Source organism: Balaenoptera musculus, chromosome 19 (genome assembly GCF_009873245.2).
Source record: "Balaenoptera musculus isolate JJ_BM4_2016_0621 chromosome 19, mBalMus1.pri.v3, whole genome shotgun sequence".
Taxonomy (NCBI): domain Eukaryota; kingdom Metazoa; phylum Chordata; class Mammalia; order Artiodactyla; family Balaenopteridae; genus Balaenoptera; species Balaenoptera musculus.
The window spans coordinates 2,926,842-2,952,657 of record NC_045803.1 but is presented as its reverse complement, the minus strand read 5'-3'; the positions used below and the strand labels follow the sequence as shown (position 1 = coordinate 2,952,657).

Sequence of the window (25,816 nt, the reverse complement as noted above, 5' to 3'; positions counted from 1 at the left end):
AACACAAGGTCAATAGTCAATTCTTCTCAGAAGTGCCCGCAATACACTGTAGGGACACAAGGTTAGAAATACCCTAATTTTTCTTTGCCTGGCCACACCGATAAACCTCAAAGCTTTATTATGATTTTAGGTAGTTAGAATGCTCCCTGACATTTGATTTAGTATAAACCACATTTTTAGTTGCTAGCACTGAATTCACATACATGATTTTGGAATGTTGAGAAAGGATGGGGGGCTACCTTCCCCAAGTGAAGCTGGGAAGATAGGTTTTAAACAAGAAATGCATGATATCCATCATTTTAAGCCCCTTTACACTGCTGAGATTTAACTCCATAATGACATCATTCTTCCCCAGGTATCACTTAGTCCTTGTTTTTGAGGATCCTCCCCCCGCCCTGCACTCCACTGGAGAAGTCCAAGCTCCACAATCCTGTGACGAGATGGCTGAATCTTTTTTTTCTGACTTTGGTTTGCTGTGGTACCTGAAGGAGCTCAAAAAGGAAGAGTTCTGGAAATTTAAGGAGTTGCTCAAGCAAGAACCTCTGAAATTTGAACTCAAGCCAATCCCGTGGACCGAGCTAAAGAAGGCTTCACGAGAAAATCTATCAAAGCTGTTGAGCAAGCATTACCCAGGAAAACTGGCATGGGATGTGACCCTGAGTCTCTTTCTACTGATCAACCGGGGAGATCTCTGGACGAAGGCTCGGGACGAGATCAGACGTAAGTGTCATGAAAGGGATGCAGAGCAGGGACCCTTGGGGGAAGGTTGGTTTCCTGGGAGCTTCTAATAATGAAGGTCACATTGTTATTGTGTTCGTGGCCATGCCTCCATCAGTTGAGAATGTGTATAGGTCAGTAGGACGCTTGGAAATAGTAGAAGAATTGCAAGCCAACTCTGGTCATTCATGGGCCAGTGATGGACTGTGGATGAGTAGTGTCCTGAGACAAATCGTTCATCTAAGTGTCTGCTCCTCATTTTTCTGTTCCAAGCTGAGTCAATGCTATTCCAGGAGATGACCTGGGACTTAGTGTCTGCACAACCAGGACTGCTGAGATGGAATTCCATTATGGTTGTTGCCCATCCTTTTTTAAAAAATTTATTCAAATATTTTTTTATTGGAGTATAGTTGAGTTACAATGTTGGGTTAGTTTCTGCTGTACAGCAAAGTGAATCAGTAACATATACACATATCCCCTCTTTTTTAGATTCCTTCCCCATGTAGGTCACATCTTTTTGACCAGACCTGCACAAGAGACTGGGCAGAGTCCTAAGATGAGGAAATAATTATAGAGAACATATGCCCCTGGTGCTATAGGAAGAACTTTTTATGCATAATGTCTTTTCATTCTTACCATGACTCTGAGGTTTACAAGTGAAAAAAATGCAGATCAAACGGTGTCTCCTCATGTTAGATGACTTTCCCAAAAGGGACAGAGCTGACCCAAACCAGTTATTTTTGGCACATTGATTGCTTGACATCATGCTCTGGGTGGATACACTGTTTTGTCTCCCCTCAGAAAATAAGATCAGCTGAGTTGTAAATCCTGGCAAATAAAAAGTGACAAAATATGAGACAAATCATCCATTAATTTTTTTTCTCTTTATATATGTTCTTAGTTATTTTTGAGTGTTTCACCTCAAACTGGAGTTCATGACCATAGAAGCTCTCCTGGCATTTCTATATATTTTATATTTCTGCTCTCAAGATTCTCTCTCTCATCTGTTTTCATGGCTTTATTATGATTTTTTTAAATTGAAGTATAGTTGATTTATAATGTTGTGTTAGTTTCAGGTGTACAGCAAAGTGATTCAGTCATTCATATATGTGTATATATATATATACACATACACATATATATATTCTTTTTCATATTCTTTTCCCTTATAGGTTATTACAAAATATTGAGTATAGTTTCCAGTACTATACAGTAGGTCCTTGCTGGTTATTTATTTTATATATAGCAGTGTGTATATGTTAACCCCAAACTCCTAATTTATCCCTCCCCCTCCCTGAAGTCACCCATTTTTATAAACAAATCTTCCTCTGTCCCAGAGAGAGAAAGGCTCCCTAATTTCCAAGGCTCTTTTCCTAGTCACACATACTTAAACAAAACTAACAATGCCCTTTGCTCAGAAGACATGCAGAAAGGCCTCACCTACTGTAGTTCATATTTCTTCAATGCAGGGTATGGTCCTTGTCTATATTTGTAATTTGTTTATCTCCCCTAGTGCGTAGCCTTGAACATGGAAGGTACATAATAAGGGCAGGTTGAAAGAATGACGGTTCTAGGGTGCATTTCTGAAATTAACTTGCAATCAGCATGGTCTTAACAGAAATAGTCTAGACCTTATGATTTCAAGTCAGACAACTGAGACAAATATACCTGACCCTAATATCTGTTCATTAACCAAATTAGCCAAGTAACATAAACTCTCAACACTTTTCTGTAAAATGGGCACAGAATGAATCTTAATGGGTTGTTGAAGAGATGGAAGATGAAGTACCAGTGACAACTTTCTCAGCCCCGATTCCTGGCCCTCAGTAAATAAATAGTAGTGCTTATGAATTCTTGACTGGGGAGCTAGCACCCCTCTTCTAGTTTGAAATGTAATCCCCAAGTATTCACACTTTGTGTAGCCTGTAGCTCTGAGATGGGCTTCCAATCTTATCAGGTGTTTCCACGGACATGAATTCAGATAGATTTTGGTCTCAACAAAACTGAGTTCATGAGCCTGGTCCCATGTGGGCATATACATCAGTCTTTGCACGTGTGTCTGAGTAAATCTGTAGGGGTCATTCTGAGTCCCAAAGATGGAGTGTTTTTTTTTTTTTTTTAATAAGGGCTTTGAGTTACTGTTTGTTTTCATGGCCGAGCATGTGCATACATGCATATGTTTATTTTATTTTATTTTTTAAATTTATTTATATTTATTTTATTTTTAGCTGCGTTGGGTCTTCGTTGCTGCGCACAGGCTTTTCTCTAGTTGCGGCAAGCGAGGGCTACTCTTCATTGCGGTGCACGGGCTTCTCATTGCGGTGGCTTCTCTTGTTGTGGAGCACGGGCTCTAGGCACGTGGGCTTCAGTAGTTGTGGCACACAGGTTCAGTAGTTGTGGCACATGGGCTTAGTTGCTGCGCGGTATGTGGGATCTTGCCGGACTAGGGCTCGAACCCATGTCCCCTGCATTGGCAGGCGGATTCTTAACCACTGCGCCACCAGGGAAGCCCTGGAGTGTATTTTTTAATTGTCTTGTATTCTGTCCCTGTTAACTCAGATAAGCTAAACCCATATAGAAACCACATGAAGAAAAAATTCCGAGTCATATGGGACAAGGAGACCTGCCTTCAAGTTCCTGAGGATTTCTACAAAGAAACCACAAAGAATGAATATGAACAACTGAATGCTGTCTACCTTCCTGCGGACAAGCCTGGAAATCCCTCACCCACTGTGATCTTGCAAGGTCCTGAAGGAGTTGGAAAAACAACCCTTTTGAGAAAAGCGATGCTGGAATGGGCGGAGGGAAACCTGTGGAGGGACAGGTTCTCATTTGTCTTCTTCCTCAAAGGCAGTGAAATGAACAGTATCACAGACACGAGCCTAGTGGAGCTCATCTCCAGGGACTGGCCTGAGTCTTCAGAGCCCATCGGAGACATTTTTTCCCAGCCAGAGAGAATCCTGTTCATCCTGGATGGCTTGGAGGAACTGAAATTTGACTTGACACTTGACGCTGACCTGTGCGGTGACTGGGAACAGCAACGGCCAACGCAGATTGTCCTGAGCAGTTTGCTGCACAAACAGATGCTCCCAGAATCCTCTCTGCTTATCGCCCTAGGAAAGATGGGTATGAAAAAAAATTATTTCTTGTTGTGTCAGACAAAATGCATATTTCTCCCGGGATTCTCTGAACGCCAAAGGAAGCTGTATTTCTCCCATTACTTCCGTGAGAAGAATAAATCCTCCAGAGCCTTCAGTTTTGTGAGAGAGAAGAGACCGCTGTTTGTCTTGTGCAAAAGTCCATTTGTTTGCTGGTTGGTTTGTACTTGCTTGAAGTGGCAGCTGGAGAAAGGAGAAGACCTGGAGATTGCCTCCGAAAGCATCACTTGTTTGTATGTGTCCTTCTTGACAAACGTATTCAAAGCAGCAAGTGGGAATTGTCCACCTAAGCAGAACAGAACCCGACTACAAAGCCTGTGTACCTTGGCTGCAGAGGGAATGTGGGCTCGCACGTTTCTGTTTTGCCCTGGGGATCTCAGGAGGAATGGGGTGTCTGAATCCGACACCTTGATGTGGGTGGACATGAGACTTCTTCAAAGGAGCGGCAACTGCTTGACCTTCATACATACGTGTATCCAAGAGTTTTGTGCCGCCCTGTTTTATATGTTCAAACGACCCAAGGACCATCCTCACCCAGTCATTGGAAAGGTGACCCAGCTTGTCACAGCAGCCATGAGCGAAGCCTATTCCCGCTTGTCCTGGATGGGGATATTCCTGTTTGCATTTTCAACTGAAAAAATAACAAACATGCTGGAGACATCTTTTGGTTTTCCACTGTCCACAGACATAAAGCAGGAAATAACCCAAAGCCTTGAAACTTTAAGTCAATGTGACCCCAATGAGATCGTGGTGAGCTTCCAGGAATTGTTCAATTGTTTGTTTGAGACCCAGGACCAAGGATTTGTAATCCAAGTGATGAATTTCTTCAAAGAAATTGACATTTATATTGGTACCATTGAAGAATTGACAGTATCTGCATTCTGTCTGAAACATTGCCAAAGTCTGCAGAAATTTCACCTGTGTATAGAAAATGTCTTTTCAGATGAATCTGGATCCATCTCAAAGTGAGTCCGTCTATTAATTCCCTCCCTCTAACCTACACACACACCATATTTATATTTAGCTTGCTCCAACCCCCAATGGGTATTTCATAAATCATTGGATTTTTGTACTTAAAAACATGGCTTTTGCAGTCAGAAAGACATTGATTTGAATTCTTGTACTGCCATTTGCTAGCTGTGTGGCCATGAACTGTTTCCTAAGTATTTCCATCTGTATAATCAGGGGTAAATGTCTTCATAGGGCCAATGTCAAGTTGAAAGGTAAGCAGTTGTTATTGTTGCCAGGACTATGCTTCTTTTTTCCCCTTCCCATAGCATTTTAGCATATCCTGGTGAATCCACTGGGAAGGGACGCTCGGAAGCTTATGCCTAGTTTCCTCTGGATTTTGCCCATGTGTCTTTTCTCTTTGCTGATTTTAGCTTGTATTCTTTCATCAGACTCAGGCTACCAGCTCACACTTCAGCTCTCAAATACATACCCCCTTTCATGGTCTTTTTTTTTTTTTAATTAAAGTATAATTCCCTGGTGGTCCAGTGGTTAAGACTCCGTGCTTCCACTGCAGGGGCATGGGTTTGATCCCTGGTTGGCGAACTAAGATCCCACATGCTGCATGGCATGGCCAAAGAGACAAAAAGTATAATTAACATACAACATTATATTAGTTTCAGGTGTACTACATAATTTTCAATATTTGTATATACTGTGGAATGATCACCATAGTAAGTCTAGTTACACCTGTCACCATACATAGTTACAGAATTTTTTTTCCAGTGATGAGGACTTTTATATACACCCCAATGTTCATAGCAGCCTTGTTTATAATAGCCAAGTTATGGAAGGAACCTAAGTGTCCATCAACAGATGAATGGATAACAAGATGTGATATATATAGATATTGTTAGATATATGGAATATTACTCAGCCATAAAAAAGAATGAAATCTTGTCATTTTTGACAACATGGATGGATCTGGAGGGTATTAAGCTTAGTGAAATAAGTCAGAGAGAGAAAGACAAATGCTGTTCTTTTTCACTTACATGTGGAATCGATTCAAGACAAAACAAATGAGCAAACATAAGAAAACAGAAACAGTATAGATACAGAGAACAAACAGTTCCCACAGGGGAGAGGAGGAGGGAGAGGGGGAGGGACAAAATAGGTAAAAGGGACAAAGAGGTATGAATTAGCCATTATGAAATAAAGAAGTCACATGGATGTATTCTACAATGCAGGGCATAAGTCAATATTTCATCCTAACTTAGTATAGTGTGTAACCTATAAAAATATCAAAGCACTATGTTGTACACCTGACGTCAATATCATATTGTAAATCGATTGTAGTTCAACAAACTGAAAAAAGTCATGCAGAACATCAAGAGAGAGAGATCTACTCTCTTAGAAGCTTTCAAATATGCAATTTGATATTATTAACTGTGGTCTTTACATCCCTGCGACTTATTTATTTTACATCTACCTGGACGGTCATGTTTTTGGACACAGTTACTTGTTTGCTGATGGGTCACCAAATATCAACCTTTGTCCACATAACAATTGAGTGTTGTCACCCCAAAGAGGAGGAAACAGAGGCAGAATAAGGTTGAACGCTTGCCCAGCGTCACATAACCCATAAGTGTTTCAGATGGGGCTTGATCCTGGTCACCCTGGCCTCACGGCTCACTTCTTTGACCACCATGCATGTTGACTCAGTGCACCTGACTGCTCCTCTCCCTGTTCAGGCTTGACTGTCAGCTTTGAGGGCCTCTGGGAATGGTGTTCTCCTGTGTTGAAAATGTCTTTTTTGGGGTTTTTTACCTGCATTCTTTTTTTTAAAAAAATTTTATTTTGTATTGGAGTATAGTTGATTAACAATGGTGTTAGTTTCAGGTGTACAGCAAAGCGATTCAGTTATACATATACATGTATCTATTCTTTTTCAAATTCTTTTCCCATTTAGGTTATTACAGAATATTGAGCAGAATTCCCTGTGCTATGCAGTAGGTCCTTATTGGTTATCTATTTTATATATAGTAGTGTGTATATGTCAGTCCCAAACTCCTACTTTATCCCCTCCCCACCTTTCCCCTTTGGTGACCATAAGTTTGTTTTCTAAGTCTGTTGAGTCTGTTTCTCTTTGTTTTTTTTCTGTTTCTGTTTTGTAATAAGTTCATTTGTACCATTTTTTAAAGATTCTGCATATAGGTGATATCATATGATATTTGTCTTTCTTTGACTTACTTCACTTAGTATGATCATCTCTAGGTCCATCCATGTGGCTGCAAATGGTATTATTTCATTCTTTTTTATGGCTGAGTAATATTCCATTGTATATATGGACCACATCTTTTTTTTTTTTTAAATATGAACAGCTTTTTAAAAAAATATATTTATTTATTTATTTAGGCTGTGCCAGGTCTTAGTTGTGGCATGTGGGATCTTTAGTTGTGGCCTGTGGGCTTCTTAGTTGCGGCATGTGGAGTCTTAGTTGCAGCATCAAACTCTTAGTTGTGGCATGCATGTGGGATCTAGTTCCTTGACCAGGGATCGAACCTGAGCGCCCTGCATTGGAGGTGCAGATTCTTACCCACTGGGCCACCAGGGAAGTCCCTGGACCACATCTTCTTTGTCTGTTCATCTGTCAATGGACATCTAGGTTGCTTCCACGTCCTGGCTATTGTAAACATTGTGCAATGAACACTGGGGTGCCTGTGTCCTTTTGAACCATGGTTTTCTCCAGATATATATGTCCAGGAGAGGGATTGCTGGATCACATGCTAGCTCTGTTCTTAGTTTTTTAAGGAACTAGTTGAATTGAGCCACTGGAGAATCACGGTGTTTGTCTTCCTGTAGTACCATCGAGAAGCTCTCCCTCTGGCGGGATCTCTGCTCAGCATTTACTGCCAGCGAGAACTTCCAGATGTTAGATTTGGACAACTGTCAGTTCGACGAGGCCTCCCTGGCTATTCTCTGCAGGACGCTGTCTCAGCCTGTCTGTAAACTCCAGAAGTTCGTGTAAGTCGGATCTTCACCTATTCTTTAAGTCAGTAGCAGGGTGTCATTCTTTCTACTCTGGCTTCTTTTGAAAACCCAAGCTACAATCCAATGTTTCAAAAGAAAATGCTGAGTGCTTTCCTTGATTCAAATGTTTTACTGAGTGAGACACAAACTGTGGACAAACAGGGAGACTTTAAAACTGAACGTGGTCAAGAAGCTCAGTTCCCAGCAGCTACAGCTCAGGTTACAAAGCCTGGATGAGAAAGAACATTTTTTTTTCTGTTGTGAGTGGTCCCTAGAACTATACCTTCCTTCCCATGGCATCAGCTCACTTGTGCACAGCCAGTTAGCTGGGGAGTTGCAAGTTCATGCTGACTTGGAGAAATCTTAAGTTTGTTTAAGAAGCAGAATCGGCATTTCAGGGAAATCGGCTTTTCCTTTGGGTTACAAGACTGCATGTGTTTTGGTGTAGGGATGTGTTTGAACTGTGGCTCCCGTTTCGGTTTCTCTGTAACAAATGTTTTAACTATAGTGACATGTACAATAAAACTTGCTTGGGGAACCTAAGAGGGAACAGTCCTGGTAGTTGGTGATGTTTGCTTGGATGCTGATGGACTGAGAATAGATGTTTCCCAGGTAACGCAGGAGGAGGGTGCTGAGGACAGGTGGGAAAAGAGCCTTAAGTTCATAAAAGAGAAAAATAAGAAGAATAGCACAGAGAATAGGTAACATGTATAGAACACTTCTTTGGCACAGAGATGGTTGCTTAATATGCATCTTCTCCTTTGTCTTTTAACCCTCATAACAATCTTTTCGTCACCTTTTTACAAAACGTACCAGAAGCATAGAGAAGCTCACAGCCCTTCTCTGATGTCGTGGTCCAGACGCGGGTTGGAAAAGAATGTCCAGACACAAGGCAGAATGTAAAGAAGACAGAATTTGTTAGAGGGAAGGGTCGCTACCAGAACAGCAGGTGTACTTCCCAGTAGTATGGGAGAGTCAAGCCCGAACATGTGCTATTGATCAGTTTTTATAGCCAGAAAACAAAGGAATGGGCTGAGGTGAAAATTTCGTTTACTGATTGGTCGAGGCACATATAGCTTCCTTCTATAGGGTGGGAGTGGGACAGGCCAGATGCCTTTCCTTATTTGGGACAGGTCCTGTTGCCCAGGTGGGCGTCACCCAGGTGGGCTCAGGAATTTCATAACCATCGCAACATGGTGGGGAGGGCGATTAAGAGTCCAGTAGGGGGTGTAACGCTGAAACTTTTTCAGACAGCGTCATGCTTTGTCCTTGAAGCACCATTGTCCTTGGAGCACCACATCTGATACTTTTTTTTTTTTAGGGTAAAAAGAATGCTTTTTATTAAAGGTAGGTAGTCAGGGAAAGGAGGTGTTTCTCTAGTGGAGAGACTGCATTTATGTACAGAAATACTTTTTTCTATGTAAATTTTTTAAATTTAATTTTTATTTTATATTTGAGTATAGTTGATTCACAATGTTTTGTTAGTTTCAGGTGTACAGCAAAGTCATTCAGTTATACATATACATATAGTCAATCTTTTTCAGATTCTTTTCCCATATAGATTATTACAGAATACTGAGTAGATTTCCCTGTGCTATAGAGTAGGTCCTTGTTGGTTATCTATTTTATATATAGTAGTGTGTATATGTTAATCTCAAACTCTTAACTTATCCCTCCCCCCACCACCTGTCCCCTTTGGTAACCATAAGTTTGTTTTCGAAATCTGTGAGTCTGTTTCTGTTTTGTAAATAAGTTCATTTGTATCATTTTTTTAAGATTCCACATATAATATTTGTCTTTCTCTGTCTGACTTACTTCACTTAGTATGATCATCTCTAGGTCCATCCATGTTGCTGCAAATGGCATTATTTCATTCTTTTTTATGGCTGAGGAATATTCCACTGTATATGTGTTCTACATTTTCTTTATCCATTCTTCTGTTGATAGACATTTAGGTTGCTTCCATGTCTTGGCTATTGTAAATAGTGCTGCTGTGAACATTGGGGTGCATGTATCTTTTCGAATTATGGTTTTCTCCAAATATATGCCCAGGAGTGGGATTGCTGGATCAAATGGTAACTCTATTTTTAGTTTTTTAAGGAACCTCCATACTGTTCTCCACAGTGGCTGTGTCAATTTACATTCCCACCAACAGTGCCGGAGGGTTCCCTTCTCTCCACACCTTCTCCAGCATTTATTGTTTGTAGACTTTTTGAGGATGGTCTTCTCTGATACTTTGATTACCTTGGTTTGCCCTGGGCCATCCTGTTGTCTTCAATCCCGCAAGCTTGTCAATTTCAAGTTAAATTTAACTCCTCCTTCACCTTAAATGTCACTTCTTGGCTATGTACCAGAACTTGTGAGCCTAGGAAGTCACCAAAGCTGGGAGAGGTCTTGGGACACAGTGTTTCTCTGACTAACCCCCATGAGGAGAGAAAAGACATCTCCCTTGTTTACCCCCATATCTCCGGCCAGCAAAATACAGAGCTTTGCAGGGGCTCGTCAAACTGATGTCGAATGAATGAAGGGTTCTTTGCATTCTGGAAATGGTTTATTCATTTCACATGAAGAAACTGACTCATAAATGAACTGCTCTAGATCCTGCATGGATAGTAAAAAATGGACCTCACTGCACTCTTATTTTTTTAAAGTCTTCTGGAAACTCGGTGAAAGATAAAGCTAATAAGTGAGCTCAGTATATACATTTTATTGAAAAATGAGGACCAGTGGTCTCACAATTGAGAGATCTGTCATTGATTTTAGATGAGGTGGATGACCGCATAAAGGAGAACAGGTATCCAAGACACCTGGGTGAAGGTATGAGTTAAAATGTGCACGTCCGTCCCAGGAACTTGAGGTTGCAAAATGAGGAAAACAGTTCCTCTTCACAGTGTGCATGGAAATCAGTCATTGTTATCATATCTAGAGTTCTGTAGCTCAGTGTCTGGTAAGAATCATTAGGCTCATTTGTCACTGGCCAGATGAGATAGAGATGGTAAGTTTTGTCATTTATCCCTCCAAGGTGTCCAGCCATATGTCTTAGAATCGGGAACTATTATTCCTTTTCTTTTTTGCACATGAGATTTTTAAAAAGTGTAAGTGCTGGGACTTCCCTGGTGCTCCAGTGGTTAAGACTCCACACTTCCACTGCAGGGGCGAGGGTTCGATCTCTGGTTGGGGAACTAAGATCCCACACGCTGTGCGGTGCAGCCAAAGTAAATAAACGTTAATTTAAAAAAAAGGAAATCATTAAAAAGAGAAATATGGTACAGATGAACTTATTTGCAAAGCAGAAATGAGTCACAGATGTAGAGAACAAACTTATGGTTACCAAGGGGGGATGGGGGGTGGGACAAACTGGGAGATTGGGATTGACATATATACATTACTATGTATAAAACAGATAATGAATGAGAACCTTCTGTGTAGCACAGGGAACTCTCCTCAATGCTCTGTCGTGACCTAAATGGAAAGGAAATCTAAAAAAGAGTGGGTATACATATATGTATCTCTGATTCACTTTGCTGTACAGCAGAAACTAACACAACATTGTAAAGCAGCTAGACTCCAATGAAAATTCATTAAAAAAATAAAGAAAAAAATAAAATGAAAGTGTAATTGCTGAGCTGAATACAGAACAAGAGGCCTGGGGTCATTCCCTCCACTTCAGTTCCAATCCTTCTCTAAGCTTAGGGTTTAGGGCATGTTGGCAGTGGTAGTATTGGGGAACCTACCAATTTCTGTGAGTCCTTGGGTCACAACCCCGACCTGAGCCAGGGAGTCAGTCGACTTCTGCATCTCTACATACCACCACTCTTCTTCCAGAAACCATCATCACTCCCCTGGAATTGCTACTCCTAATAGCCTCCTACTCTGTTCCTTGGATCCTGTTTTGCCTTCTGTCAAAACATTTTTCCATAGACAAACCAGATTTTGTTTTAAAAAATTTTTATTGGGGTATAGTTAATCCACAATGCTGTGTTAGTTTCAGGTGTACTGCAAAGTGAATCAGTTATACATATACATGTATCCACTCTTGTTTTAGATTATTTTCCCATATAGGCCATTACAGAGTATTGAGTAGAGCTCCCTGTGCTATACAGTAGGTTCTTATTAGTTATCTATTTTATACATAGTAGTGTGTACATGTCAATCCCAAACTCCCAATCTATCTCTCACTCCCACATTTCCCCTCGGTCACCATAAATTCATTCTCTAAGTCTGTGTTTCTGTTTTGTAAATAAGTTCATTTGTATCATTTTTTAAAGATTCCACATATAAGTGATATCATATGATATTTATCTTTCTGTGTCTGACTTACTTCACTCAGTATGACTATCTCTAGGTCCATCCATGTTGCTGCAAATGACATTATTTTGTTCTTTTTTATTGCTGAGTAATATTCCATTGTATATATGTACCACATCTTCTTTATCCATTCCTCTTTCAATCGACATTTTGGTTGCTTCCATGTCCAGGCTATTGTAAATAGTGCTGCAATGAACATTGGGGTGCATGTATCTTTTTTTGTTTTTTAAGATGTTAGCGATGAGTTTTTCTTTTTTTAAATTTATTTATTTATTTATTTTTGGCTGTGTTGGGTCTTCGTTTCTGTGCGAGGGCTTTCTCTAGTTGCGGCAAGCGGGGGCCACTCTTCATCGCGGTGTGCGGGCCTCTCACTATCGCGGCCTCTCTTGTTGCGGAGCACAGGCTCCAGATGCGCAGGCTCAGTAGTTGTGGCTCACGGGCCTAGTTGCTCCGCGGCACGTGGGATCTTCCCAGACCAGGGCTCGAACCCGTGTCCCCTGCATTGGCAGGCAGATTCTCAACCACTGTGCCACCAGGGAAGCCCTATGTATCTTTTTGAATTATGGTTTTCTCCAGGTATATGCCTTGGAGTAGGATTGCTGGGTCATACGGTAGTTCTATTTTTAGTTTTTAAAGAAACCTCCATACTGTTCTCCATAGTGACTGCACCAATTTACATTCCCACCAAGAGTGCAGGAGGGTACCTTTTTCTCCACACCCTCTCCAGCATTTATTGTTTGTAGATTTTTTGATGATGGCCATTCTGACTGGTGTAAGGTGATACCTCATTGTAGTTTTGATTTGCATTTCTCTAATAATTAGTGATGTTGAGCATCTTTTCATGTGTTTCTTGGCCATCTGTATGCCTTCTTTGGAGAAATGTCTATTTAGATCTTCCACCCATTTTTTGATTGGGTGGTTTGTTTTTTTGATATTGAGCTGTATAGCTGTTTGTATATTTTGCAGATTAATCCTGTGTTGGTTGCTTCGTTTGCAAATATTTTCTCCCATTCTGAGGGTTGTCTTTTTGTTTATGGTTTTCTTTGCTGGGCAAAAGCTTTCAAGTTTAATTAGATCCCATTTGTTTATTTTTGTTTTTATTTTCATGACTCTAGGAGGTGGAGAAATTATTTTTAAATAATAAATTATGCCTTGAAGTCTTTTTCATGATTTCCCATCATTAGGAAAATATTCAGAATCTGAGCTTTCCCCTTCCTTCTCTCTGGTTTATCCTTCACCTGCTTCCCCATCGTATGCTGTGGCCCACAGACCTTAACTTTCTTTCAAACCCCTGACCGAGCTCATTCCTGACTCAGAACGTTTGTTCCAGCTGCTGTCCTTTCTGGTCAGTCTTTGCCTAGACTTTCACCAGGCAAGCTCTTCCAAATGCCTTCTCTGACCACCCCTCCCCCCAGTTAAGCAGCCCGGACCCCCAGCCCAGCCACTCTAGAACCTTATCCTATGTTTGATTTCAGTATCAGTTATGAAATTGCCACTCTTCTGTTGTAATTGCGTCCAAGCAGAAGGTAAGCTCTGGGTTCTGAGTCCTGGACTGTCATATTCGTGTCTGTATACACCCAGCACCCTGGCATCTAGTTGGAACTTAAGTATTTGTCCAGCGAAGAGAATGAACAGGTAGTTTGGTGTGATCGCAGAGATTAAGGATTGCTCTTTGAAGTGAGAAGATCTTGAGTTAGTAAGTAGCTCTATCTTTCACCTGGAGCACCCTTGGAATGTCTTTCCTTTCTTTTGCTACCCACTTCCCACCTTGTACCATCTATCTCCCATGTAGATACCATGTGGTATCAGGTTGTTACTGAAAAGTGTGTGCCTCTTTTAGACACATTTGCTAGTTTCTTAGCTTATTCTTGCTTCTGTGACTCATTGTTTCCAGCTGAATTCATTGTTCATCCTATGTCACTATACCAAGAGTCTCTACCAGGAACAAATTTGAGTCAAAAGTTTGAGTAAACTTGAGTCTAAAAACATCTCCCTTGCAACTGTATCCTTTAATGATGAGAATACATGTTGAATATTAAACCTTTTTTTCCTTGTTTCTTTGAATTCTATTGATTTATTTCTTAAATTCAGCTTTTTTTTGAACATCTTTATTGGAGTATAATTGCTTTACAATGTTGTGTTAGTTTCTGCTCTATAACAAAGTGCATCAACTATATGTATACATATATCCCCATATCGCTCCCTCTTGCATCTCCCTCCCACCCTCCCTATCCCACCCCTCTAGGTGGTCACAAAGCACCAAGCTGATCTCCCCATGCGGTGCAGCTGCTTCCCACTATCAGCTCTTTTAAAAAAACAGTTTTTTGTGGGGGGACACACCATGTGGCTTGTGAGATTTTAGTTCCCCAACCAGGGATAGAACCCAGGCCCTCATCAGTGAAAGCACAGAGTCTTAACCACTGGACCTCCAGGGAATTTCCTTAAATTCAGCTTTGCAGATGTAGATTTTTTCCCAGTTTTTATCAAGGTGTAATTGACATAGAACATTGTATTCATTTTAGGGGTAATTGACATAGAACATTGTATTCATTTTAGGGGTACAATGTGATGATTTGATACATGTATATATTGCAGTGATCACTACAAGAAGTTTATTTAGTTAACATGTATTGCCCTACATATGTAGTTACAATTTCTTTTTTTTCTTGGGATGAGAACTTTTAAGATCTACTCTCTTAGGAACTTTCAAATATATAATACAGTGTTGTTAACAATAGTCACCATTAGACCCCCAGGACTTATTTATCTTATAACTGGAAGTTTATAACTTTTGACCACTTTCTACCATTTCATCCTCCCAACCCACAATCTCTGGCAACCACCAAGTATTTATGTTTAGTGTTTTTCTAAGATCCCATATAGAAGTGAGATCATATAGTGTCTTTCTCTGAATTATTTCACTCGCAGATGTAGAGATTGATCATTTCCATTCTTCAGTTATAGATCATCTTTTTAAAAAAATCCTCAGTTTTGGTAGTGCTTAAGTTTCTTCTTTATCCCTAATAGTTTACAAATTTCGATATTATGGGTCCCTGTGGGAATTTTGTTTAACCTAATTTTACTGGCTCTCACTGGGGCCCTTTCAATCTTAGAACTGACAAATGATTAATAAAGAAAATAATTTGAGGGAAGGCTTGTGTTTAAGTTTAGGAAAACTATCAGGATTGCTTATCTCTGTTACAGTACGGAGGTAAAACTTGAAACCATCCCTTTTAACATCAACAAGATAAACTTAAGACTTTTATAGAGTTAGGACACAAAATGTGAAGAAAAGATTAGCAAGCTTATAAAATATTTTTATATCAATGATTATTCATTGCGTCAGGTTTTTACACTAATCATTGTTTGATTCACTTACTCCATCAAAATAAGAGCTCTTTAAATCTCAGGCAAAGAGATTAAATGTCCACTTAGCTCTAACTATAGCACTCACCTTGTCCGGCAACTATTACAGGTATATCACAGTATTAGCTCATTATATGCCTTTAATTACTTAACGAGGTGGGCAGTCTCAGTACCTCCTGGTACACACTAGAAAACCACCACCTGGGAGGATTCAGAAACATGCCCAAGGTCACACAGATTGGCAAGGGGTGGAGCCAGGAGTTGAACCCATCAGTCTGGCTCCAAGGATGCATGGTTCTTAGTTCACCAACATTATAAGTTGCTGATGGTTGAGATCCTGCTCTTCTTGCTTTTTTTTTTTTTAATTTTTAGTGGCATATAGTTGATTTACAGTGTTAGTACAGAAACAGTATTAGTACAAACAGTGTTAGTTACAGAAACAGTATTAGTTTCAGGTGTACAGCAAAGTGAATCAGTTATATATATACATATATCCACTTTTTTTAGATTCTTTTCCCATATAGGCCATTACAGAGCATTGAGTAGAGTTCCCTGTGCTAGACGGTAGGTCCTTATTAGTTATCTGTTTTATATACAGTAGTGTGTGTGTGTCAGTCCCAATCTTCCCATTTATCCCTCCCCTCCTTACCCCCCTTTTTGCTTTGTTAACTTTTTCCTTAACTCTAAGGAAAACAAAAACACCCCAACAAACTGCGTTCCTGTCAACACTTCCATTTTAGTCTGTCTCCTTTCCAAGAGGTTGAGGATCCGCGCTGATGATGTAGATGGTGACAATTACTGATTAGATGTTCACCCTTGTGATTGTTTTCCCACCGTTTGTCTGCTGACTCAGCGCTTACTGCCGGCCTGGTGTTGGAGTTCACTGCAGCTGCCCGGTCTGTGGATCACGGTGTGTTCAGTGGTGAGGTGGCTCAGAGGACCTGCTGACGCCCCCATTTCTCACAGGTGTCGCCAGCATATCAAGGGCATTCCCTGTCTTTCCGTGGTAGCACTTCTCCTTGTTCGCTGGGCCAGCCTGTCTTCTCCTGACTGTACTAAACCCCCTCCACCAAATCCCTACAAGTCCCACCCTGCTGTCCTGGGCTCCATCCATCTCTGGGCAGGAAGTGCCTGGGGTATTGCTCATACGTTTAGGGCATCACTCTGCCAGGAATTCCCACAAGTCTTCCAGGCTGTTGTGTCCCTCACATCTGTCTTTTATTTCTGACCAATGCATAATTCGCATTTTAATTTTATTTATTTATTTATTTCTGGCTGTGTTGGGTCTTCGTTTCTGTGCGAGGGCTTTCTCTAGTTGCAGCAAGCGGGGGCCACGTTTTAGTGTTTGAACATGGCAGAATATTTACTTTGTTATTTCTCAAAGTCGATTAGGAGGGGAGAAGTCAGGGTACACTTAAGTCATGACACCGAGAGCCACACTGTGTGGCATGTATTTATAAATCATATATAAATTTATAAAAAGTATATATATATATTATACATTTAATATATGTTATTAAAAAAAATCAAAACCTGGGACTTCCCTGGCAGTCCAGTGGTTAAGACTTCTTCCAGTGAAGGGGGTGCGGGTGCAGGTTCGATCCCTGGTCAGGGATCTAAGGTCCCACATGCCTCACGGCCAAAAAACCAAAACATAAAAAAGGAGGAATATTGTAACAAATGTGGGATAGGGAGGGTGGGAGGGAGGGAGACGCAAGAGGGAAGAGATATGGGAACATATGTATATGTATAACTGATTCACCTTGTTATAAAGCAGAAACTAACACAGCATTGTAAAGCAATTATACTCCAATAAAGATGTTAAAAAACATAGATAATAATAAACAACCTACTAAACAAATGGGTGAAAAAATATATAAGTAAATCAATAAAGTAAGTGCAAATAAAAAATAATGAAAAAAAAATGGTCCACATCCAAAAAAAATCTTAAAAAAAAAAACAAAACTAAAAACTCAAAGCCTGATCACGTTGCAGGCACTATAATAAATTGTAATTTCTTAACCATCATGACCCTGTCTACTTGTTTCATGAAGAAACTCCACCACTAAGTTAATTTGCCCAACCTTGCAAAATATCCAGGAGAAAAGCAAGTATTCTAATGCAGTTTTCTCTATCTCAGGAGCCCTAGTCTTGAACCATGACATACTGGGTTGGTTAAAAATTTCGTTTGGGTGCTCCCATAACATCTTACAGAAAACCTGAACGAACTTTTTGCCTGACCCAATATACTGTCTCCTTTTTATTTATTTTATTTTTTATTTTAACTTTTAAAAATTGTCTCCTTTACAGGGTGAGAGAGTGTCATGGACATATATACACTACCAAATGTAAAATAGAGAGCTAGTGGGAAGCAGCCGCATAGCACAGGGAGATCAGCTCGGTGCTTTGTGACCACCTAGAGGGGTGGGATGGGGAGGGTGGGAGGGAGGGAGATGCAAGAGGGAAGAGATATGGGAACATATTGTATATGTATAACTGATTAACTTTGTTATAAAGCAGAAGCTAACACACCATTGTAAGGCAATTATACTTCAATAAAGATGTTTAAAAAAAAATTGTCTCCTTTAAAAAAATCTTTTTTTTAAATTCAGAAATTTTATTCCAGTATGAATTTCAATAGTAAGATCATATGTTCAATATAAATTCAACCCAAGTTTTTACTTTCTATTTTTAGCTACTAGTAATTCTATTTATTTATTTTTTAAAATTTGTATTGGAGTATAGTTGCTTTACAATGTTGTGTTAGTTTCTACTGCACAGCAAAGTGAATCAGCTATACATATACATATATCCCCTCTTTTTTGGATTTCCTTCCCATTTAGCTCATCACAGAGCACTGGGTAGAGTTCCCTGTGCTATACAGCAGGTTCTCATTAGTTATCTATTTTATACATATTAGTGTATATATGTCAATCCCAATCTCCCAAGTCATCCCACCCCCACTTCCCCCCTTGCTAACCATGTTTGTTCTCTACATCTCTGTCTCTATTTCTGCTTTGCAAATAGGTTAATGTGTACCATTTTTCTAGATTCCACATATAAGCGATATTATACAATATTTGTTTTTCTCTCTCTGACTGACTTCACTCTGTAGGACAGTCTCTAGGTCTATCCACGTCTCTGCAAATGGCACTATTTTGTTCCTTTTTTTAAAAAATAAAAATTCCTGATTTATTTATTTATTTATTTATGGCCGTGTTGGGTCTTTGTTGTTGCGCACGGGCTTTCTCTAGTTGTGGCAAGTGGGGGCTACTCTTCTTTGCGGTGCGCGGGCTTCTCATTGTGGTGGCTTCTCTTGTTGCGGAGCACAGGCTCTAGGCAAGTGGACTTCAGTAGTTGTGGTGCACGAGCTCAGTAGTTGTGGCTCACGGGCTCTAGAGCGCAGGCTCAGTAGTTGTGGTGTCCTGGCTTAATTGCTCCGAGGCATGTGGGATCTTCCCGGACCAGGGCTCGAACTCGTGTCCCCTGCATTGGCAGGTGGATTCTTAACCACTGCGCCACCAGGGAATTCCCCTATTTTTTCCTTTTTATGGCTGAGGAATATCCCATTGTATATATGTACCACATCTTCTTTATCCATTCCTCTGTTGATGGACATCTTACAGAAAACCCAAGCAAACTTTTTGGCCGACCCAATATATTGCCTCCTTTTTATTTATTTTATTTTTTATTTTAGCTTTTAAAAATTGTCTCCTTTTAAAAACAATCTCAGTTTTTAAACAGGAGTGGAGCCTTTCCTTGGGGAAGAGTCTGGCTTGGCACACAGTAATTCAAATATGTGTGTCTCTATTGGATGGGAAGCACCAAGCCAGGCCTAGGACGCAAGGAGGTACAAACATGGTATTTCTGCCCTCATGGTGCTTAGAGGTTAATAAGGTGTAAGTTTGATTCTCTTCCCTTATAATATCTGTGGTAGTATTCAGAAGTGGAAGGACTTCGCAGAAACAGGCGACATCTAAGCATCTGGCGTCTGAAGATCCCAGAGAGAATTTATAGGCAGCAGTAACCAGATATCCAAAAAAAAATTTTGGGAGCCTAAGCATGGAAAGTAGGAAGAATTGTGCAACAGGTATTTTGCTTTGTGCTTGAACTTCATTGCATGAGTTACCTTATTTCCTCATCTTTTGCAGGTATAACTTTGCTTCGAACCTTGCAAATAGCCTAGACTTCTTTAAGGCCATTCTTCATAACCCTCATTTGAAATACCTGAACCTCTATGGCACTGGCCTCTCCTGTATGGATGTCAAGCAGTTGTGTGAGACGCTGAAACACCCAGTGTGTAACATAGAAGCACTGCTGTAAGTCTCGGGGTTGTCCACGATATATATATTTTTTCAATGTGAACTTCACAGTTCGAATATGCCCATTTTCTTTCCTGTCTTTGTCTCTTACTTATTTCACCACTTCCATCTCAGTATCGGTAGACCTCCTAGTACGATGAGGATGAATGGATTCTAAAGGGCAAGGCTTCCTCTCAGAAGATCTGTCCCATCTTTCCCTTCTTTGGTACTCAGTTGAATTACTTCTCATGGACACCTTATCTGATTCTCCTTGGCTCTGCTCTCAACCGACCATGCCAAAACCATAACTCCAATTTCTTTTTCCTGAAGATAGTCAGAGAAACTTAAAATGAGAAAGCTTATGGATGATCACAAGTGTGATCTTGTAATCTGGCAGATGATAACGTGAGGCTGGAGGGAAAGTGATTTGCCCAAAGTCATTTCTTCCTCTTGAAAATTATCTTCTGGGATGCCCTTAGCATCATTGGGTGATTTCTTAAACAGGCTCAATCTGTTTTTCAGCAGGAAGAACAAAGGGGAGTAATAGAAGTAGCAATAAACAAAAGCAACTCATTAAACCGACCAAGAGAATACACTCTTCTCTCCACCAGTAATATGATAGATAGGTCACATACACTTGGTTAATTTCACCTGTCAAGATTCATCAGGAGAGACAGGGTCCATGCATAACAGTTGTTTGAACAGGCTTGCTATTGACCCTATTTATCGTTCTAGCTGTTTCCGTATCATAACAATTCTTTTCTTCTACACTAGCTCTCTCTACTCAGGGGGAGCTTACAAAATTCCTTAGTATTTGTGCTGTTTCACATTATGCCATTGGCATAGAGTGTTTCATTTTACATGGTAGCATAAGACTTGGGTAACAGATCTAGGAAACCAGGAGTCAGTTGTACACAGTTTATAGGTAGAATCTTTGTTTCTTTGGGGCAGACCAACTGTGCTCTTGACTTCAGTTTGGTATTGGGAGTGGGAAGTCCTCAAAATCAGGTTTTCTCCAGCCCAATAATTCTCAACAGAGGATAGTTTCTTCCTCTGTTAGGAGGTGTCCATACCTAGAGACTTTTTTTTTTAAATAGCAAGGAAGATTTCATTTAAGATTATCGCGGGACTTCCCTGGCGGTCCAGTGGTTGAGACTTCGCCTTCCAACGCGGGGGGTGTGGGTTCGATCCCTAGTCAGGGAGCTAAGATCCCACATGCCTTGCTCCAAAAAGCCAAAAAAACATAAAAAGCAGGGGCAATATTGTAACAGATTCAATAAAGACTTTAAAGATGGTCCACATCAAAAAAAATTTTTTTTTAATTAAAAAAAAAAGATTTTGCAGTAGGAGAGAGTTAAGACTATTGCAATAGGAAAGAAAGTTGAACTCACTCTGCTGAAACAGAAGAGGAGTGAGCTAATGGAAAAAGCACTTTAAGGAGGAAGTTGTTCTAAATGATTAGGTCACTAGTGTTTGTTAATCGTGGAGACAGGTTTGATGGTCATGATTACATGGGAAGGATGCTCTAGACATCTGGTGGGTAGAGGTCAGGGATGCTCTTCAACATCCTACAACACACAGAAAGCCCACACAATAAGGAATGATCTAGCCCACAATGTCAACAGTGCTGAGGTTGAGAAGCCTGCTGTAGCCCATGAGATGTTCTTTTAAGCTGCATTAAGGCTCAGACCAGGGTTTCTCAACCTTATAACTACTGATGATGAATAATCAGATAATCAGACTTATTGAGGTCCAGATCATTCTTTGCTGTGTCCAAAACATTGTTGAGAAGCACGGGCTCAGACGTTTTCCTAACTTACTGCTTTCCTAAAGCAATAAGGGATTCGTGAGGAAAGTCATATAATGACATTCGTACTTTTACAGAGTCTGGAACTGCCAGGTGCGGCATTAGAAACCAGGATGTGGTCCAGGGTCGGTTGTGCATACACCATCCCACCACACTTGTCTCTCGTGTAGGTTGGGAAAATGTGACATCACGGATGAAGCCTGCGAAGACATCGCCTCTGTTCTCATCCATAACAAGAAGCTGAAGCTTCTCTCCTTGGTAGATAATCCCCTGAAGGACGAAGGAGTGAGGGTGTTGTGTGACGCCCTGAAGGATCCAGCCTGTGCCCTGGAGGCGCTGCTGTGAGTCAGCGTGGGGGAGGGGAGCCCTGGGGGAGGGGGGAGACGGCAGAGCATGCCCATGGACCCTGAACGGTCCAGCAAAATGGAGCAGATACAAATATTTGCCCCACGGAGGAGCCATGAGGTTGAATTCAAGAGATGTAAGACTAGCCCTTAGATGCCTGGCATCTAATTTGGAGCCCAATAAATCTTGGTTATCATGAAGAAGGACGATGTCTCTGTAGGTGTACTGGGGGCTGGGGAGGGGGACAGTATAAATAATGAAGAAAAAGGAATTCACTTGATTACTTGCCGGTGTGGGGTTGCATAGGTTCTAGGTTATCGCTGGGAACCATGTCTCCACTTCTTTCTTGTTGCTAAGATATAAAACAAACTGCTTCTTTGTTAGGGGCAAGAGAAAGGGTTTTCTATTTACCCAGTGAGGCCACAGGAGAAACTTAGTGCTAAATTAAAAAATGCCTTAAAGTAGGGGACAGGTGCAAGAACACCCAAGTCTATGGAAGCGAGTAAGTAGTCTAGAAACAAAACTTTTATTTGTGTGTATGTGCATGCACAGGTGTGTATGTGTATATAGACCTATGTATTACATACACATCCAAAGTGGTATTTACCGTAGAAGGTGAGAATATTATTACTAAGATGACTTTTTAGACTGTAAAAGAAAATCAAAACTAAAATAAGGTCCAGGAACATTAAACATTAAAACCAAACTATTAAAAAAATAAGGAAGAAACTCTGCACTATAAAGATTAGACCGAAAAATCTTTAGAGGTACAAAAGAAATGACATATTGGAAGATGAAAGGATTTGGCTATTAAATCCTGCATGATATTATACAATAAGTAGAATTAAAGTGTATTCAACAACTGGTCACTTAAACGGGCTGTGTTTATCTAAGAGTTCTTTAAAATACATCATTTAACTTTTTTTTTGTTTTTAAACTTGAATCTTTATTCCTTAAAAATGAAAGACTACTAAAGATGCAAGAAAGTCACTAGTAATTTTAAAAGAAAAAAAAGTTCAACCCATTTTTTTAAACTTTTTATTTTGAACTAGTTTCAAAATAAAAACTAGACTTGCAGAAAATTTGGAAAAATAGCACAAAAATTCTCTTATAGCCCTTACCCCAATCCCCTAATGTTCAACCTGTTTTTAGTAGTTAAAATTTTTAATATTTAAATGTTTAATACCCTTTTAAACAAAAGTACAAATTTAAAAAATATATTCCACTTGGCCAGAATTCTGCAAAATGGGCAAATTTATAGTATGATCGAAAGCACTAAGTTTTTTTTGCAAAGTAAGTTGGCTAATAAATCAAGAAACAAATGAAAAGTCATTAATAATAAACCTCAGAACTTCCAAAAATTTTTGATGCAGGGTGTTAATTCCATATAACTTAAAATGGCAGAAAGTATAAAAATACAAATGCAGAGATTCAGGGAATGTATAATTGTAGGGTCATGGAACCATCAGATATTATATTATGCAACCATTAAAGTCTTAGTTTTTTTTAAATGTTGGAGAAAACATATTTCATCAAAAAAAGTATGAATCAGTTGCCTATTGTCTGATTTCAAAAATTCAAAAACTGAAAGGGAAAACCCACCATGAGTGAGTAGTGTTTGCTAATCAAAGACTTGAGCATTCTTCCTGCCAAAGGTGACATTCTGAGATGCCCCTGAAGGGGTCAGGGAGGTAACGGGAGTCGGTGGGTGGATGGGGGAGCTGGGGGAGCTGGGGGAGTGAGGTGAACTGGACCGTGTCTGCCCCACCCAAGGTGGGTTTCTGATCCCTTCCGCCTGTTATTTGCCATGTAACCATCTGCTGTGGAGTCCCAGGTATCTGGCTTGTGTGTGATAGCTTGAAGTGTAGAATTCTGCATGAAATGCCAGCTAAACCAACTATATTCAGAGGTCACATTCAGTCTTGATCTGCCCGGTTGCAACTTGTATGCTTCCCTTTATTTTCTAAATTCCCAATAGTGAGTAGACAAGAACTCATAATCACAAATTTTTTAAAATAACATTTTAAAAGAAAAATGTGAAATAGGATGTTGTCCAGCTATTATAAATGATAAGCACCCTGTGTCACAGAGAAGGGATGATTTTGTCCAAGTTCATCCAGCTGGTGGTGATCTGACTTGGAACTGGGATCGAGATTCCATTCCCCAGTTTGGGACCCTGTGGTCCACATCCTTCTGTATTTCCACACCTGCTGCACATTTTAATCCTCCTACTTTTCTAAGTGACCACGGAGTACAAGAAAGTTTTTACATGGAGTTTCATGAAAATATTACCCTGCAGAGCTTAAATAGCTTGACGGATGAAGTATGTGTGTCTTTGCAGATTGATGTACTGTTGCCTCACCTCTGTAGCCTGCGACTACATCTCCCAAGTCCTTCTGTGCAACAAATCCCTGTCTTTTCTCGATCTGGGGCTAAATTTCCTGGAAGATGATGGAGTGATAACTCTGTGTGAATCACTGAAGCACCCAAACTGCAACCTGCAGGAGTTGTGGTAGGTCTGGCTGTGATTTGCGTGAATGTCAGCATTTCTTTTTTTGGCTGTTGGCATCCTGGGAAGGAAACAGGAAGGGGGGAAAAGCATGGAGTCTGCTGAAGAAAAAAAAAAAAACTAGGCTACATGTTTACCCCACGTGATATTTCTGGGGCTCGCTGATGCGTGTGTGTCTTGACTGTAGGGCTTGTCAGGACTTGGTAGGGCTTGCTACTCTGGAGTTGGGTCTCTGTCCTTGGAAAGATGGGAAATGGAGTCCCAAGTGCCCTAAACTAGCCGTGTGAACTTGTGAGGGTTCCTCACCTCTCCCCAAGTGTAACATGAGGATAATTATAGTTCCCACCTCAAAAGATGGCGGTGGGGTGGCGGGATGAACTGGGAGATTGGGATTGACATATACACACTACTATGTATAAAATAGATAACTAATGAGAACCTGCTGTAGAGCACAGGGAACTCCACTTCTCTGTACAGTAAAAACTAACACTGTAAAACAACTATACCTCAATTTAAAAAAAAAAAAAGATGGAGGCAACCACTGGGAATAATGCACATAAAGTACTATTATCAATGGCTGGCCCATCGAAGCACACAATGAATGACAGACACAACATGAGGATCAATCGTTCCTTTTACCGGGCAGATAAGGTAAATCGGTAAATGAAACCCTCCGTCATCCCTGTTTCCATGGAGTGGCATGCACACACGTAGATACACATACACACACGTGCACGCACACACCTGTGAGTGTGAAGTTGCCAGTATGTGTGCATATGTGCGTCTATCATGGTTTCTCAATCAGCACTATTGACTATTTTAAATTTTTATTGGAGTAGAGTTGATTTACAACGTTGTGCTAGTTTCCACTGTACAGCAAGGTGAATCAGTTATACATATACATATATCCACTCTTTTTTATATTCTATTCCCATAGAGGTCATTACAGAGTATTGAGTAGAGGTCCTATGCTAGATAGTAGGTCCTTATTAGTTATCTATTTTATATATAGTAGTGTGTATATGTCAATCCCAATCTCCAATTTTAGCCCTCACCCCTCTTTTCCCCCTGGTAACCATAAGTTTTCTACAACTGTAACTCTATTTCTGTTTTGTAGATAAGTTCATTTATACCCTTTTTTGAGATTCCACATATAAGCAATATCATATGCTATTTGTCTTTCTCTGTCTGACTTACTTCACTCAGTATGACAATCTCTAGGTCCATCCATGGACCTATGTTGCTGCGATGAACATAGGGTTGCATGTATCTGTTTGAACTATGCTTTTCTCCAGATATAAGCCCAGGAGTGGGATTGCTGGGTCAT

The 25,816-nt window shown here is 40.3% G+C and overlaps 1 protein-coding gene across 1 annotated transcript in view; it reads left to right on the top strand.

The window, feature by feature from the left end:
- The first annotated feature begins 440 nt into the window (after positions 1-440).
- The window catches only part of NLRP9 (NLR family pyrin domain containing 9), a 38,543-nt gene continuing 13,167 nt past the window's right edge, over positions 441-25,816 (top strand). The window contains exons 1-6 of the mRNA XM_036833984.1: positions 441-720; positions 3,277-4,840; positions 7,686-7,847; positions 19,679-19,846; positions 21,806-21,976; positions 24,322-24,492. Coding sequence (XP_036689879.1) covers positions 441-720; positions 3,277-4,840; positions 7,686-7,847; positions 19,679-19,846; positions 21,806-21,976; positions 24,322-24,492 — 2,516 coding nt within the window. The remainder of the gene's footprint in view (positions 721-3,276; positions 4,841-7,685; positions 7,848-19,678; positions 19,847-21,805; positions 21,977-24,321; positions 24,493-25,816) is intronic.